This window comes from Heteronotia binoei, chromosome 5, assembly GCF_032191835.1.
Source record: "Heteronotia binoei isolate CCM8104 ecotype False Entrance Well chromosome 5, APGP_CSIRO_Hbin_v1, whole genome shotgun sequence".
Classification (NCBI taxonomy): domain Eukaryota; kingdom Metazoa; phylum Chordata; class Lepidosauria; order Squamata; family Gekkonidae; genus Heteronotia; species Heteronotia binoei.
The window spans coordinates 118,485,159-118,503,342 of NC_083227.1; the positions used below are offsets into that span (position 1 = coordinate 118,485,159).

An 18,184-nucleotide genomic window follows, 5' to 3' on the forward strand; every position below is an offset into this window, starting at 1 on the left:
TTTCAGTTCAATCTGGAATACAAAATTTAACATGAAGTTTCAGGAAAGTTGCAATCCTCTGCTTTGAATTTCTGTACATGACCCACTGCCTTGTTACTCACATGGTTATCCTCTGGAGTTGGAGGAAGAGGTTTCTTGGAAGCTGAAATAAAAGAGGAGAGAAGTCACATGTCTAGAGCAAGGCAGAATGGATTTTGGGGGAAATGTGCTCTAGTGAACCAGTGACTACCAGGCCAGAAATCTGTGTGGGTTCAACTAACCACTTGATGGCTCTGTTCTCATTGAAAGCTGGTTGCTGGTCTCTAGTCACACAAGGAACAGTTATAATACATCTTCATCAGAGCAGATATTGGGGGAAACAGGATGCGAGTGTGAAATGCAGATCTGAGATAAAGATAATTATCATTGAATACAGACAAATCCTCTTCATGTGATACAGCAAATGCTCACTTGGATCCAACTCAAATAAGTCTGCAAGTTTTTTTCATGAAACTCATTTTCAGCCATTCCAACTTACAAATATTTAGGTCATTTTTCCAGCCAGGTTATTTGAAACTGTTCCTGCATCCTTTAAGAGACATAATTTCCTTTCTTTAAAATGACAACACTATTTCTATATTCTACAGTGTTAAATATTTTATAAATATATAGTATATTATCTTTCCCTGAAGAAGGGCACACAGGATTATTGATAGCCCCTGGAAGATAAACTTGTACTTCCTAGGCAGGGCCTCAGACAAAACCCAGAGGGGTCAAAGTTTGGAGCATGGGACATCAATAAACCACTCTGTCATAACCCAGTCTACAAGTGTGTCCATAGCACAGAGATAAAACTAAACTAGACTACACATTACATCACATGTATACTACAAAGATGTACAGCAAATTATGGAGTTAACTCTAGAATTCAGTCTAGAAAGCTCATTTTATACATTCAGCACTGCAGCTGGCAATCCCTAGTACCAAGGATAATTGGTTAAGGTATGCCAGAGATCTCAAAACATTTGCAGCAAAGCGGATCACTCAAAGAAGTAAGCCAAAGATAGCATGCAACTCAAATCACGTAAGCCCCTAGAGACAAACATCTTCTCTCATAGTCTCCCACATACAAAGGAAAACAAACACAATCTTTCACTTCCTCACTCACCACCATACACATAATGTATGGGATGAGACCTGCCTCCAAGGCTGTAATCAGGATTTGAAGATTGGTGGGGCACAGAGACACAACTTTTGTTGGGGGGCAAGAGAATGAGGCAAGTGGCCCTTAAGCAGGGGAACGGCGGACTTGACAGCTGTGTCTCCTCCTCCTCCACCTCTGGCAGCTCTTCCCACCACAACGCTGGCCTAGGCAGCCTGGGAGGCATGCAGGTGCAAGTCCCAGTGGCCTACTACCACCCCACCCTGCCTTGGCTGGTGGCATGGGGCATCGCGGGAGCTGGGCTGCAGCTTCAGGAAGGGCGGTCTGTCTGGCGCAGGATGACTGGAGCAAACTGAGTGGGCACCAGTGGGCACCAGTGAGGCAAGTGCTGGAGAAGGCAGACAAGAGACGGTGGTGGTCACAGTGGTGAACACAAGCACAGTGCCATCTGTGGGCACCTACTTCACCTTCAAGTTGGATACACTATTGGGGCCCTCTGAATGGCTGCACACCCCCAAGTGCACCTCCTGGCCTCCTCTATGGCCGGGTAGGCTGTTGCTCAGAGGGAAGGCTGCCCTGATGTGCCCAGCCAGCCATCATGTAAGGGAGGGAGCAAGAGAGCACTGCCTCAGTTCGGCCAGCTGGCAAGTGGCTTGGGAGCGACTAGCTGGGCAGCAGGAGTGAGTTGGGGTGGTATGTGGTGGGGCCAGAGTCCTGGCCTTGGTGTTTTGGTGGTGGGGCTGGGTCCCTGTAGGCCCCTCCATGGCTATGGGCCTGTCTTTTCACAACAACTCCAGTCACCCGGCTAGTATGGCTTTGTCTTCCTTTTCCCCGCCAGATACCCTCGCCATCCTGAGTAGCCTGAATGCAGTGCAAACAGAAGTGCTCCAAAAAGTGAGCCAGCCACTCCTATGGGCACTGCACCATTGTTCTCAATAGCAACTGCTGGTGGTATGGCCATCTCAGATTTTGTCGGTTTGAGAGCCAGTTTGGTGTAGTGGTTAAGTGTGTGGACTCTTATCTAGGAGAACCGGGTTTGATTCCCCACTCCTCCACTTGCACCTGCTGAAATGACCTTGGGTCAGCCATAGCTCTGGCAGAGTTTGCCCTTGAAAGGGCAGCTGCTGTGAGAGCCCTCTCCAGCCCCACCCACCACATAGGGTGTTTGTTGTAGGGGAGGAAGATAAAGGAGCTTGTGAGCCACTCTGAGACTCTGAGTGGAGGGCAGAATATAAATCTAATGTCTTTCTTCTTCTTCTTGAGCCAATGCATGAAGACACACACAAACGTCCTTCTGCTAAAGCTTAGCACCAGTATGTACGTATGTTCACACAGTAATGTTTACAAAGCTACACATATATATATTTAAACATTGATAAAAATAGGTCAAAGGTGGAAAAATTAGCCTCCCCCCCACCCCCTTAGTCAACAACTGTAGGGTAGGGCCAGGCATTCCATAACCATCCATGCTGTAGTTTTCTAGTCAATTGGCAATCCTAGTACATACAGGACGAAAATTTGCTTCTTTTTTTTTTACTCCCTCTCCTCGTCTTGGAACATGCAACAGGACATTAATGACACATCCTTAAATAGCCTCATCTCATTAACTGCAAGGTATTCCAAATTGTTCCGGATTCATGTGAACTTAGTTTCTTGAAAGATAAACAGATATCAAGTGATATCTGCAAGAGAAAGTATTTTGAAAATATAGAGCAGAATGTGGAGAAAAAAAGTGCCAAATGGTTTTGAAACAAACTTTGATTATTGATATTAAAATGTAACAGCAGATGTTTATTTTTTCTCATGTGAAATTTTTCAAGCCAAAATACTAAGAGCATCTTGTATGGAAATAAGCCACCAAATTCAGAAGACCTGAAAACACATAAATGAGTTACATACCATTCTTGGCTGCAGCATATACCATACAGCCTGTTGCCAGCTTTTCACCTTGACCACAACATCTCCATCTCCCATCTATCCAGAAATCTGGGTGATACTTTGTCACCAAATTGTTGTTTTTAGTTTCTGAAACAGAAGGATAGAAAATTAAGATCAGATCAAATACTATCAACACCTCCTTTATGGTGTTGTCCAATGGTCTTTATAGTCATGCCATGTCATCTAATAAAGAAATTAGGGCAATTCTATCTTGTTAACGTGCTAGTTTGTAAATGGAGGAGTTTTTAAAATACAGAAAAAATTAAAATATATGATCTCTCAGCCACAATTCAGAATTTATGATCAGCATCTAACATTTCATTGTGCATTGTGGCTGTACAGCAAAATTCATTTTATGTTAGGATCCAATCACTGTTCTGTCCCTGGAAATAATAAAAAGAATAAATAACTAATAAAAAGAATGGCTTGGATCTAGCCATATGAAAGCAGTAACATGAGTGGATTTTGTTCTGCTTGTGTAAAATCTTGTGCAACATTTTGCACTTTAACTGCAAGACATTCCAGATTTTTCATCATCATGCCTAGAAAATAGTTGCACAAGATCTTGCACAAGTCAAAACACAAGTGGGGATACAGCAAATTTGATTTAATATGAGCAGCTGTGGTGGTAGAAAGTGGTGTCAAGCCTTAGCCAACTTATGGTGACCTTATAAGGTTTTCAAGAAAAGAGATATTCAGAGGTGGTTTGCCAATTGCATACCTCTGCACAGTGACCCTGGGCTTCCTTGGTGGCCTCCCATCCAAATACTAGCCAGGGTAGGCTTGCCAATCCACAGGTCCCAGCAGGGGATCCCCCGGTTTTTCAGGCTCCTTCCCATCCCCAGTTAGCTGCCGGTGGGGGGAAGCCCCACCCCCACAGCCGGCACCTGTCTTTCCACTTTAGAATTAGAGGAACCTTGGAAAGGCTTGCTTTCTGGATGGTGTGTCTGTGCCTTTAAATCTAGGACCTACCCAGGCTGAATGGGGGTGGGGTGAGCTGGCAGAACAAAATGGCTGCTCCCAGTTAGCTGTGAAGCTATAGCAGTCCAGAGACCCTCCGTATGTTTCACAATCCTCTTAGAAGATGTTTGCATAGTAAAGGAAAAACATAGTAAAGCTGGGACTTGGGGACTGGCAAGCCTAAATGGGAAAGTCTCCTGGCTCCGCCCTAAAGTCTCCTGGCTCCACCCCCAAAGTCCCAGATATTTTCTGAGTTAGACTTGGCATCCATAAGCCAGGGCCAACACTGCTTAGCTTCCAAGATCTGATGAGATCAGGCTACCCTGGGCCATCCTGATGAAGTAGTTACCATGGTCTTTTTCTTGCATTTCCACTTGCAAGCAGATATTTTGTGCAGTATTCAACCCACTATCTCTAATCAGAAATTATTTATTTGATTCTGGAAATTTGTTTTTAAAATGTGTATGACATCCTTTCACCTTAAAAATTGTTTGTGCTGCTTCATAAAACTGAGGTGCAAACATAGTAGCACAATGTTCCCCAGAGAGTACTGAGATTGGGAACTCAAAATTTTCTCGCTATCCCTGGTCCAAAAGAAGCCCGCCTAAAATCTACTAGGGACAGGGCCTTCTCTGTTATGGCCCCTACATGGTGGAATCAGCTGCCGGAGGAGGTGAGGGCCCTGCAGGACTGTTGAGTATCGGACTCTGCACCCGCGCCGCGCAAGCCGGGACGTCCTCGGGTTACCCGGCGCAGCGCGGGAAAAGTCACCGCCAATCAAGACCAAGCGCGGGAAGTTTAACTGGCCAGGATTGGGCTGGCCAGCAGGGGGGTTGATCCGGGGTGCATGTATATATTAGCGGACCCGGCCGCGTGTTCCCCAGTTCTGTAATGTACCAGCGATTAAAGACCAATGCCTTTACCACGTCTCGTCTCCCAGTACATTACACTGGCGACGAGGATGGGATCTAGATAGGTCCGGCCGGAGACGAGGAAGGCGAGAGACCGCAGGATCGGGCAGCCCGCCGCCACCATGGCGAACTCGAGCGTAACGACGGGCCATCTTGCGGAATTCAACCCGGAGCACCCCGAGAGATGGGAGACCTACACCGAAAGGGTCGAGTGCTACCTGCGGGCGAACCTGATCGACGATGACGAGAGAAAGAGAGACGTCCTGCTGAGCGTCTGTGGCGAAGAGACCTTCGAGATCGCACGAGGTCTCTCCGCTCCAGCTAAGCTGACGGAGAGGACCTACCGGGAAGTCGTGAGGCTCCTCACGGGCCACTTTTCACCCCAACCGTCCATCGTCGCCCGCCGATTCCTCTTCCACAAGAGGGACCAAAAGTCGGGGGAGACAGCGGCGGTCTACCTGGCGGCCCTTCGGCAGATCGCCGGAAATTGCAACTTTGACAAAAGGGACGAAGCCCTGCGGGACCGTTTCGTCTGGGGCCTCCGCGACGAGCGATTGCAGCAGAAGCTCTTCGCGAAGGAGGAGCTAACGCTACAACAAGCCTTCAACGAGGCAACGGCCTTCGAGAGGGCCACCAAGGCGTTCGGCCAGCCACGAGGTGAAGCAGTCCACCAAGGGGAAACGGAGCCAGAAGACCGAACGGAGGAAGAAGCGTTTCAACTCCGGCGGCCCCAAAGAACGGACACAAGGGCCCCCACTAGACAGCGAGCGACGGAGAGGGCCACCGCCACCACCGGTCCCAGGTGCGCCAGCTGCGGCGACCCCCACGAGCGCCGGGACTGCCCGTACCGCAACCTGGACTGCCGCAGCTGCGGAAAGACGGGCCACATCGCTCGGGCTTGCCGGGCCAAGAACAGCCGCCGACAACCATCAGCGCATCACGACTCCCTGGACACCCACACGGCGGCATCCACCACTCTGCAGGTATTGAACTTGCCCCTATCGGCCCCAGACAAGGTCAAAATGTCGGTCCTAATCGAGGGCGCCCCCTGCACCATGGAAGTGGACTCGGGTTCCTCCATCTCCATCATTTCGGAGGAAACCCTCAAGAAACTATGCCCCCACCGCCGCCTTCAAACGAGGCCAGCGGACTTCGTACTGAGGGACTTTCAGAAGAACCCAGTACACATCGTGGGGTGGGCCCGGGTGCATGTGGAAAGAAGGGGTTTCAGAGGGCCCCTGGACATCCTAGTGGTCAAGCGCCAACTGACCACACTTCTAGGGTTGGCTTGGTTCAATCCCCTGGGGATCCAGCTGGTGGGGGTGGACCACTTGCAGGCAAGCAATTTCGACGGGGTCTGCCGAGAGTTCCCCGAGGTCTTTGATGGGTCTTTGGGGAGCTATAAGGGTCCGCCCATCACCCTACCGATTGACCCAATGGTCAGGCCCATAAGGCTTAAAGCGAGGCGCGTCCCGTTCGCCCTTAAGCCGAAAATAGAGGCAGAGCTGGACCGCCTAACGGCCCAGGGCGTCCTAGAACCGGTAACATACGCGGAATGGGAAACCCCCATAGTAACGCCCGTCAAACCCAATGGGGAGGTGAGGATCTGCGCTGACTACAAGTGCACGATCAATAAGGCGCTACAAGACAACCCCTACCCAGTCCCGGTGGTCAGCCACGTCCTAGCAGCGCTAGCCGGGGCGAAGGTTTTTGGGAAGCTGGACTTAGCACAAGCATACCAGCAACTGCCGGTCGACGCTAAGACAGCGGAGGCGCAGACGATCGTGACCCACAGGGGCGCGTTCCGGGTTAAACGGCTGCAGTTCGGGGTCAGTGTGGCTCCGGGGATATTCCAGAGCATAATGGACTCTCTCCTTAAAGGGATCCCCGGAGTTCAACCCTTCTTTGACGACGTTTTAATCGCCGCCCCCAATGAAGGAGAGTTCTGCTGCCGCCTGCGCGAGGTCCTCAGGCGGTTCCAAGCGGCGGGGCTGAGAGTCAAAAAGGAGAAATGTTTGTTAGGGGTCCCGCGAGTGGAGTTCCTGGGGTTCGCCGTGGACGCGGCGGGGATACACCCGACGGCGGACAAGACCAGGGCCATAGTCCAGGCTCCTGCGCCCAAATGCAAGGCAGAACTACAGAGTTTTTTAGGATTGTTGAACTTTTATCACACGTTCCTACCGCACAAAGCCGCCGTAGCGGAACCGTTGCACCGTTTGCTGGATAAACAGGCCCCGTGGGTCTGGGGCCAACGCCAAGCCGCGGCGTTCCAAGCAGTGAAGGACCTCTTGGTCTCTAACGCGGTACTTCACCACTACGACGAAAACCTACCCCTGATCCTAGCTTGCGACGCCTCCCCCTACGGAGTAGGAGCGGTTTTGGGGCACCAACTCCCGGACGGGAGGGAAGTGCCAGTCGCGTACTATTCACGGACTCTATCTCCAGCGGAGCGGAACTACGCTCAAATTGACAAGGAGGCCTTGGCGATCGTGGCGGGGGTGCACAAGTTCAACGACTACCTCTACGGTAGGCGTTTCACCATCGCCACGGACCACAAGCCGCTCCTGGGCCTCCTAGCTCCAGACCGTCAGACCCCCCAAATCCTATCCCAGAGGGTCCTGAGGTGGAACCAGTTCCTGAACTCCTACACGTATGAACTGGTCCACCGCCCGGGTAAAGCCATGGGACACGCCGATGCCCTCAGCCGCCTGCCGCTCCCCATGACAGAACCGGATCCCGCCCCTGCACATGGGGTAATGCTCATTGAATCGCTCCCCGAGCGCCCCCTGCACGCGGCGGAGGTGGCTCGGGCAACAGGGAGGGACCGCATCCTGGCACGGGTCAGGGACTGGGTGGGGAGGGGGTGGCCATCAGGCAAAGTCGAAGACGCGTTCAGGCCATTCGCGTCCAGGAAGGACGAGCTATCAACCCACAAGGGGTGTGTGCTTTGGGGCAGCCGGGTGGTGGTTCCCCCCCCCTTGCGCAAGCAGGTGCTGGAAGACCTCCACGAGACCCACCCGGGCATCGTGAGGATGAAAGCCCTGGCCCGTAGTTATGTGTGGTGGCCGGGCATGGACGAGGAGATAGAGGGGTGGGTGAGGAGGTGCCAACCCTGCCAAGAATCCCGGCCCGATCCCCCATCAGCCCCGGTCCACAGATGGGAGTCTAACAGGCGACCATGGTCCCGCCTCCACTTAGATTTTGCAGGCCCGTATCAGGGCCAAATCTTTTTTATACTTGTGGATGCCTACACAAAATGGCTGGAGGTGATTCCAGTAGCCTCGACCTCCACAGCAGCAGCCGTCCGGGCACTCAGGAGGGTCCTATGCACGCACGGGATCCCAGACACCCTGGTGACGGATAACGGTACTGCATTCACCTCCCGGGAATTCCGGGAGTTCACGGAGAGGTACCTCATACGACACATAAGATCCGCACCCTTCCATCCGGCCACCAACGGCCAGGCAGAGCGGATGGTGCGGACCACCAAGGAAGCACTGGGGAGAATAGTACAAGGGGATTGGGACCACCGCCTCTCAGCCTTCCTGTTCCACAACAGGATCACCCCAAACCCTATAACGGGATCCAGCCCCGCAGAGCTGCTTATGGGGAGGAAACTGACAACACGCCTAGACAGGCTGCACCCCGACCGGGCCCCCGAGGTCCGCGGGTCCCCAGAGGTCCGGGAGGCGGTGCGGGGGTTCTTTCCGGGTGACCCGGTATACGCGAAGAACTTCGCAAGCGGTCCCGAGTGGGTCGCGGGGAGAGTCCTTAGGGTGACAGGTTCCAGGTCATACGAGGTGACCACCGAGGGGGGCCAGGTACTAAGGCGGCACATAGATCAGCTGCGCCGCCGCACCCTACCCGAAGAAACAGAGGAGGTAGGGAATAGGGAACCGCGGGCAACCGAAGGTCCGGAAGGGCGCTCGCCAATACAGGAACTACCCACTTATGACGCCCCCAGAGACACCGAACCAGAGCCGGAGCCTGAAACAGACCCCAACATCCCGCAGCCAGAAGCAGCATCGCCCACAACGGAACCAGCCTCCGCACCAAGAGCGACCCCGAGGAGATCGACACGGGAACGGAGAGCACCGGCGTACCTCCGGGACTATGTGGTTTAAACTAAGGGGGGAGGAGTGTTGAGTATCGGACTCTGCACCCGCGCCGCGCAAGCCGGGACGTCCTCGGGTTACCCGGCGCAGCGCGGGAAAAGTCACCGCCAATCAAGACCAAGCGCGGGAAGTTTAACTGGCCAGGATTGGGCTGGCCAGCAGGGGGGTTGATCCGGGGTGCATGTATATATTAGCGGACCCGGCCGCGTGTTCCCCAGTTCTGTAATGTACCAGCGATTAAAGACCAATGCCTTTACCACGTCTCGTCTCCCAGTACATTACAAGGACCTTGTTCAGTTCCGCAGGGCCTGTAAGACAACCCTCTTCCAGCTAGCTTACACCTAACTGATATGAGAAACTAAATGTAGCTTTACCAGACTCCTGTTATACATACTGTTGTAATGTTTATGTTTTTAAGGTTTTAAATGTTTTAAATGCTTATATATTTAAATGCTAGTTTAATTTTATGTTTGACTATCTGTTGTGAGCCGCCCTGAGCCACTTTATGGGAAGGGCGGGATATAAATAATAATAAACAAACAAACAAACAAACAAACAAACAAATAAATAAATAAATAAATAAAAATTAAAAAAACCCAATTTCCTGTCTGTGAAAATTCTGGGTTTCTTAGCTGGTACCAAAGAAAAACAGACTCTTTCCTTACAGGCAAGAAAGAGCTTTAATAGAAAATGGTGAGTACTAGCTCTTCTGTTCAGTTGCAGGAAGGACAAAATGCAGTTCTAACACTGCATTCCTGAACAGAGTTAGAGTCTTCTTAATTCATTCAAATCAACAAGCTTTAAAGGATATAACTCTGTTTAGGATTGCACCTAGGATTGCACTAGGGTTGCCAGGTCCAATTCTGATAACCCTGAAGTGGGAGGAGGGCCTCCAAACCAGGGGATCCCCTGCCCTCAAATGGGGATTGGCAACCCTAGGTCAGCTATCAACCGTTTATAACACTGGAGATGAGTGCTTTTAAAACTGCATGTCCTAATATACACACCAACAATGAGGGACAGTTTCAGAAATGCTTCGAGTACCACAGTATATAGAAATTCAGTTAGTGGTCTTTGGCTTACACATGCATTAGTTAGCTTTTAACATGCAAAAAGACTCTTCTTTTTTTCATTTATTTTGGACCATATTGAATAGACTCTACTGTGACCAGTTACCTTTTTTCAAGGTCAACACCCATCTCTCCCGGCTCTCTTGGCTGGGTGTAAATACATACAACAGATAGCTGTCATGAAAAACCTATGGGGAGAAAGCCTGTTTTAGAATAAATTCACAGCCAAATACAAGTTAAGCACTTCCTGATGTACGGTAGTCCAATGAATTGTCGAAGTATCATAGATTTCATGTATAAAATAAATTTCACAAGTAGGAAACAGTTACTTATAGTTTCTTGCTTTAAAGTGAAATTCTTCTGATGACTTTGAGAAAGGATCTCTGAATTGCACTAAAGTCTCAGACATTGTTGTGGACAGGGTTGCTAGGTCCCCCCCTGACTGCTGGTGGGGTAGGGATAAAGTTGTCAGCTGAAGGTTGGAGAACTCCTGGAGATTTGGGGCCAGAGCCAGGGGAGGGCAAGAACCATAGTGAGGTACACAGGGCTTTTTTCTTTTTCTTTTCGGAGAGCCAGTTTGGTGTAGTGGTTAAGTGTGCGGACTCTTATCCGGGAGAACCGGGTTTGATTCGCCACTCCTCCACTTGCAGCTGCTGGAATGGCCTTGGGTCAGCCATAAGTCTGGCAGAGGTTGTCCTTGAAAGGGCAGCTGCTGTGAGAGCCCTCTCCAGCCCCACCCACCTCACAGGGTGTCTGTTGTGGGGGAGGAAGGTAAAGGAGATTGTGAGCCGCTCTGAGACTCTTTGGAGTGGAGGGCGGGATATAAATCCAATATCTTCTTCTTTTTTTCTTTTAGCAGGAACACCCAGGAACGCAGTTCTGGCTGGCTTGGCATTAGGGTATGTGGCCTAATGTGCAAATGAATTCCTGCTGGACTTTTTCTACAAAAAAGCTGTGTGAAACAATGGTGATGTCAGGGGATGTGGTAATATGCAAAGGAGTTCCTGCTGGGCTGTTTCTACAAAAAGAGCTCGGGGGTACAGTACCATAGACTCCCAAAACATCTATTTTCTTCAGGGGAACTGATCTTTGTAGTCTGGAGATGTAATTCTAGGGGATCCCCAGGTCCCAACTGGAGGCCCGCATCCCTAATTTTGGTGCAGGGTCCTGTTCATTTATGTATTTAGAAAATGTGCTTATTCAAAAATGTGGAAGGCAGCTTAAAATAAATCGAAGCCACCATAAGCCATCAAGTGAATATGAAACACAGATGTATTACAGTAGGTCAATGCATGGTGTCTCACAGTCTCTCACTCCCTCTTCTGTAGACTGGACATTGCTGATGAAGCAACAGTTGGGTCTGGCAGGCTAATGGAAATGGCCACATACTGGCCCTGTTCACAAATGACTTAATTTTTTCTTTCTACATGCACTGAGTAAGTGCCATGTTACCGTCAACACATGGACAACTGAACATGTGATGGGTACCACACATCTGTCCAGGTACAGGCCCCTGGTTTACTTTGTAAAAATCAACATGCTGGCTGTTTCTTACAAACGGGATGTACAAGTGTTCACCGTAACCAGTGAATAGTGCTTCTGTGATTCTTCCTTCCACTAAGCGGTAGTGATGGATTCAGTTGATTGGTGTCAATACAGGGTAGGTGTTTAGGCACAACCTTCACATTATCAAGTTCATTTCTGTTGAAAATGCTAAACTAACTTTCTTTCTTTCTTTCTTTCTTTCTTTCTTTCTTTCTTTCTTTCTTTCTTTCTTTCTTTCTTTCTTTCTTTCTTTCTTTCTTTCTTTCTTTCTTTCTTTCTTTCCCAGCTGAGATTCTCAGAGTGCTGCATTCTTCACCAGATGCCAAAAATCTTATGCTATATAAGACTCAGGAAGAGTGGGGTGTAGTAATTGTGGTTAAAAGCAATTAATCCATAGAATTGAGGAGAGATTCCCTGACATCACTAGTTCTGCTAGGAATTATGAGTTCTCATATAATTGTAAAATGTAAGGGTAGGATAAGGAGAGTGTTTTTAGATTATCAGAGGCATGACTACAGGACAGTCTATTTTACTGTTAGTAGCATCAGTTCAGAAAGGAATTGCAGGTTGGTCAGCAGACACAGGATTTCCAACCTTGTGTTTACTGTCAATGTAAACGAAAGTGGCAGGGTGCTGATTAACACTTTCCCTAGCAACTTTTTTCCTGTTTGACCATCATTCAGGACCACAGCTGGTGAGAAAGCAATACAGAAGGAGTATAGCAGAGGAAAACAGTGGGTGGGGAGAAGTTACAGCACCCTCTACATCCTTCCTTCTGCTGCTTTAGATGTTGGTGGCAGACATGAATCCCATGGCTGCCACTGCTGCAGCTAAGAAACTTCTTGAACTAAGAAACTTCTTGATGTTAACCTCTATGTCTTCTGATCCCAGGAGTGGACTAGGCTATTAAAACAGTCCTAGAGCAAGCTGAACCATTGGTGAGCCTTCACCTATTGTCACTAGTTTCACCAAAGCCCAAGTTCAAGTTGTGCAGCCCCTGAAGCATAGCCAGCACTTCAGGAGTCACTTGGCTCATCTTCCTCCTAGCCTCCAGTGGCCCTCCAGATCACTGGAACACTGGGAACTTTCCCAGTATATTAAGGGTCCAGGTCAGCCTGACTGATCCCCTTCCATTCCTGTGCTATCAGAATGATTTACCAAATTATATGGATCATATACCCCTCTGTGACTACAAACCTGAAAGACAGCTGCAAAATTCAGTCAGAGGGCTGTGACAGAGATTGGCAGGGCCACATTTATCATATCTGAGTAAACAACAACACTAAAATAGAAACTAATTTGGGAAGTCAGAAGGTTATATTTTATAACCATACTTCCCCCCCCCCCGCCCCAATTGTACCACCCTTCAAAATTATCATCCCTTAAATTGCTAGAATTTAAAACCCAATTAAAGAGCACTGTATTTTTACCACAAGAATCCAAGCAGGAAGCTTTTAAAAATCTGGTACATTGATAATGATTCAATTATTAAAATAAACTGATATTTTACATTTTCTGTAAAATAAGACACAGGGCTGTGAAATCATTTAATTTAGCAAAGCTCCATGTTTCAAATGTAAATTTGACCTCTATGTTTAGAAAAAAATGATAGTTACCTTAACAGGGCTAAACTTACTTTCAGTTATTCTAAACAATATGCTGGTTTTGAGAAGAAAGTGGCAGATTCTCAATGCTTAATATATTGCTATAGCTAGAAAAATTATACATATAATATTTCATAATGGTTTAAGATGTTTGCTGTTATTATCATTCTTGTTACTTACCTGGAAAGGGTATTTATATTGGCATGGAATTATGATATCACTTTTCACAATTTCTACACATTTAATTGTGGACAGTTCAACTGAACCCTTTAGAATTTTCTTTTTCTAGAAGATAAAAGAAAGTACCTAGTTAGCCAATTCAGTTTTGTGAAGGGTTACCCAAACAGTGCTTGTTTTACAACTGACATTACATTACCAAACCTTGGTCATGGTTTGGTGTCTGAAAAGCACATTGACAATGCAAAGCTAGATGACTGCCTATTAGAAAATGACACACGGACTGATTTTTAGCACAAAGAGAAAGAAATCTCCAAGGAAATGAAAAATGGGTTTATTTCTTGAGCAGTACATCAATCTCATAACCCTCTGTAAACTTTTATGAGGCATCAATTAGTCAGCCTGAATACCGCTACAAAAGCAGGGCCCATGAGAAAAATTTATATGTATGAAAGACGAGAGAAGAACAAATGCCTGCTCTCTAGCCTGGTGCCTCTGTTTCAAGGCTTCTCAGCACCTGTTTCTTTTTCTTTGGGGGCAAGATCATTTCCTGTTTCAGTTCTTCTAGAGGTGAAATGAAACATGTCTCATCACTCAGCCCACACAAATCTTGTATCTTGCGTTTTAAGTATAGTTCTCACAAAAAGATGAAGAGTTATATCTGTTTCTGTGCTCCATTTTGTCAGATTTCAGAAGGATGCCATCTGATTGAATCTTCGCATGTTGAGCACTAGCATGTCAGACTAAATCCCTTCTATGTGACATCCAATTTTCTATGTATCTATATGCAGGAACATTTCAGTCATAACAGTAACCACTTGCACCCCTAAATTAGATTACCAACCAGGAATTACAACTGATCCAGACTGTTTCCTTGGAGGAAATGGTAGCTTCAGCAGGTGAATTCTAAGGTATCAAATTCCTGCTAAGGTTCCTTTACCCTCCCCAGACACTGCCCCTAATCTCAGAGAATTTCTTAAACTGGAGTTGGTAACCATACTGTGAAGTGGTACAGCCCAGATGCTGATTTATGGCCGAACTCCTGATCTGTTGTTTAATAATCCATTTTAAAAGCAAATGGTGTTTTTGCCACTAAAATCCCCAAGGCCAAAACAATTGATGGACCCACAGAAATAGTGAGGATATGGCACAGAAGGTGTGGTCAAAAAAGGAAATTGGCAGAAATTATCCCCCACCCCAACACACACACAGAATAGCTCATACAAAATGGAGGGAGGACAATATCATTTATTCCTTCTGGTTGAAGAAGAAGAAGATATTGGATTTATATCCCGCCCTCCACTCCGAAGAGTCTCAGAGCGGCTCACAATCTCCTTTACCTTCCTCTCCCACAACAGACACCCTGTGAGGTGGGTGGGGCTAAGAGAGCTCTTACAGCAGCTGCCCTTTCAAGGACAACCTCTGCCAGGGCTATGGCTAACCCAAGGCCATTCCAGCAGGTGCAAGTGGAGGAGCGGGGAATCAAACCCGGTTCTCCCAGATAAGAGTCCACACACTTAACCACTACATCAAACTGGCTCTCCCAGAGTTGAAACTCCCAGAACACAGATTCCCAATGGTCTCCCAGCACCTGAGGGCTGTTTTTGCAGGCTGTGGGTGGATTCAGTGGGGAGAGGGTATAGCAGAACTTCCTTCAGCAAATTCACTCTAATCACTGTTTGGTGCATTTTTCTAGAACATTTCTTCCTCAAGAGCTCAGAGCAGCAAACATACAGGGACTAAACCTCCAACCCCAACCTCCACTGCCTGCAACCTCCAAGTACAGCAGTGAGAAAAAATGTGGGGTTAAAACTGATGTCATGGTGATGTCACAATGTCAGTTCTGTTTGCATAAGTGGAAGTGATGTTTCATGGCACAATGATGCTCTGACAGTCCCCCAAACTCTATGGCAGGAGTCCCCAAACATTTTAAGCCTATGGGCACCTTTGGAATTCTGAGCCAGGTTGGTGGGCACAATCACAAAATGTTTGCCACAGGAGGTGGAGCCAACCACAGAATGGCAGGCAGTGACATTATGCATAACTTTAATAGTAACTCTTCAGCATTTTAGGCAGAGGCTCTCTTGAGCAGAATGCCTTTTAAAATAAATCTATTGTTTGTTGGTTGGTTTATTTTTTGCATACGCACAGCTAACCTTCACTTATGCAGTGCAGGTCCTTTTGCTGTGATGGCAACTACCACCAGAGCAAAAAACAAACAAATAAATCACCCGACCCCACCCACTTTCTAAAAACATTTGACAGGCACTAGGAAAGATATCAGCAAATCCCATGGCCTCCATGTTGGGGACCCCTGCTGTTTGGTTTTACCATAGAGTGTTGTAGGATTACTAGAGCATGTCAGTGAAGCATGACATCACTTTTGGTTATATGACCAAAAGTGATGCTGTGACGCCACATGTAGTATTGTTCTGCCTCTGTAGGGGTGAGGTCAGACGTTCATAAAATCCCGCTACGGGCATCAGTGGAGTCTGGAAGCATGTTGGATTTTAAGCGGTTGTCCAAACGTCAGCATCTGCGAATGGTGGTTAGTTCGTTCGAGTCCTGCGTTGAGACGACTGGGGCGCAGACTAATTTGATACTGCTTTAAATCTGGAACAAAATTCTTCTGACGGTTCCTGAGTGGGATTTCTCTGTTTGAACACTCCATCGTTGGCGACTCATCGGAAGCGCACCACCGCTTCCCTCCCAAAGCCCCCTGCAAGTGATATCACTGCGCCAGTGAATGAGCGAGCAAATGTTGGCTCGATAAATCGTTTACCCACCCCTATGTCGGGAAACAAAACTCACTTTTGAAAGTAGATGTGAACTGATTTGAATTCCTGGTTTTTTTTCTGCACGCGTAGTGCTTGTGCTGGAAAAGTAGTGCCAACGGACTAGCAAAACTGTTAGTGATCTGACCCATTTAAAAGCGACGCGCTGCAGATAGCAGGCATCACTGCACCTGCACTAATGCAGATTGACGTCTCATGAAACGAGGTCCAGTAGAGCACTCTGATCGACCAGCGACAGGACCCAAATGGGATAGAACGGGAGCCTGGCTGTTGTCTGATCGGAAAATTGGTTGTGCGGATTATAATAGAGGCGAGTTGCAGATGGATTTAATGGTGAGTGTGACCGCACCCTAGCAGTAGCTATGGTATCACTAAGCTTTTCTTGCTAAGTTTGCTAATTACTCAAGTGCTCGAGCACTTTTAACTGTCCATTAATTTTGTTTGCTTCAAATATTTTCATCTTAGACATTAGCTGAACTAGTTACAGAAGAAAGTAGGCTAAAGGTTGAGATTGGTCTTCTTATCGTGCTTTACCAGATGTATTTCATATGCACCTTCAGATTAGCTCATATGTTGTTTATCTAGTTAAGAAGCGGGAATAAGTAATTTGTGTAATATCGCTTAACTATTCTAGTTAATCAGCATTCATATTGCTTATCTCTTATTAGTTTTGAAGCAATCACTTCTTTAAATAATATCACATGATTATAAAAGACACTCTTTAGAGATAAGAAAAGAATTTATATTTTTCTATAAACGTGTAATCTTTGTGACAAGCAAATTAGATTTCTCTGGAATAGGTGAGATTTTTTTTGTGAGTAATTTGGGCTTATTTGCTTATCTCTAAAAGCAGGTTTTCCAAACAGCTAAAAACTGATTTGTTTCTAAAACTATTATTTGCTAAAAAGTGATACTAGGTACTTTGATAATTTCAGCATTTATTTCCACAGTAATTATAGAATTAACTTTTTCATGCTTGTATTCTGTCCATTTCACTAAAGAAACTAACATTTTATCTCAATAAAAGATAAAGATTTCTGTAGTTGTTCTGTATGATTGGCTGGTTATATTCAAAGCCTGAACTCAACCGCCTTATTATTTTGTATTATCAGAATTATAGGTTGCTAATCAGCCTTTAATATGATAAATTCAGGAGAACCCTATTGCTGAATATTTTGTAGCGCAAAGGAGAAAAGAACTTAGTGGAAGTATGTGTCACATAAAAACCATTAAGCAGCGACCATAAAACATTATTTCATATCAAAATGCTATATTGCAATTATAATAAAGATAAAATAGGTTGGTGGTAAACAACCTGCAAATATTTGTAACAATAATCAGCAACGATAATGTGCTCACAGGCACCAAAGCAAGCAGACATACGTATGAGTACAACACCATAAGCTTCAGAGATAACACTGTTTCACCCCAAAGAAAAGTTTTTGTTTTGATGCTTCGGAGAGTGGACTCTATGGCATTGTGCCCCACTGTGGTCCCTGTCCTCCATCCCCAAATCTCCAGGAGTTTCCCAAACAGGATCTGGCAATCCCCACCCCACCTCCTGTCTGTGGCCAGGGGGGACCTGGCAACCCTACAAATCCTAGTGTTAAATTTGATTCCTATTTGCTGTATGCAACTTCTATAGGACCTTGGGAGAAATCTGGGATAGAATAAGCGGTATATTTAAAAAAATTAAAGTCCACCAAAGAATTGTGTATTTACAGTTGTGTCTTCCTTCTGCCTGTTATGCTGCCAATGAATATCAGTTCCTGATCCAATGAGTGCCAGCAGAGAAGATTTATGTCCTACACTGCCTGATGCATATTTTAGGTGATACAACTGACAGAATCAAGCCATTCATACTGCATTTTCTCTGGAAAGTTTACCTTCATCTTTCACTCCCCTTTTTTTTTGAAAGATAGAAGAAA

The 18,184-nt window shown here is 46.9% G+C and overlaps 1 protein-coding gene across 1 annotated transcript in view; it reads right to left on the minus strand.

Moving 5' to 3' along the window:
* Positions 1–18,184, minus strand: part of ITK (IL2 inducible T cell kinase) — a 78,262-nt gene that overhangs the window by 33,821 nt on the left and 26,257 nt on the right. The window contains exons 2-5 of the mRNA XM_060238311.1: positions 13,465–13,569; positions 10,242–10,323; positions 3,041–3,166; positions 102–142 (exon numbers count right to left, since the gene is read on the minus strand). Coding sequence (XP_060094294.1) covers positions 102–142; positions 3,041–3,166; positions 10,242–10,323; positions 13,465–13,569 — 354 coding nt within the window. The remainder of the gene's footprint in view (positions 1–101; positions 143–3,040; positions 3,167–10,241; positions 10,324–13,464; positions 13,570–18,184) is intronic.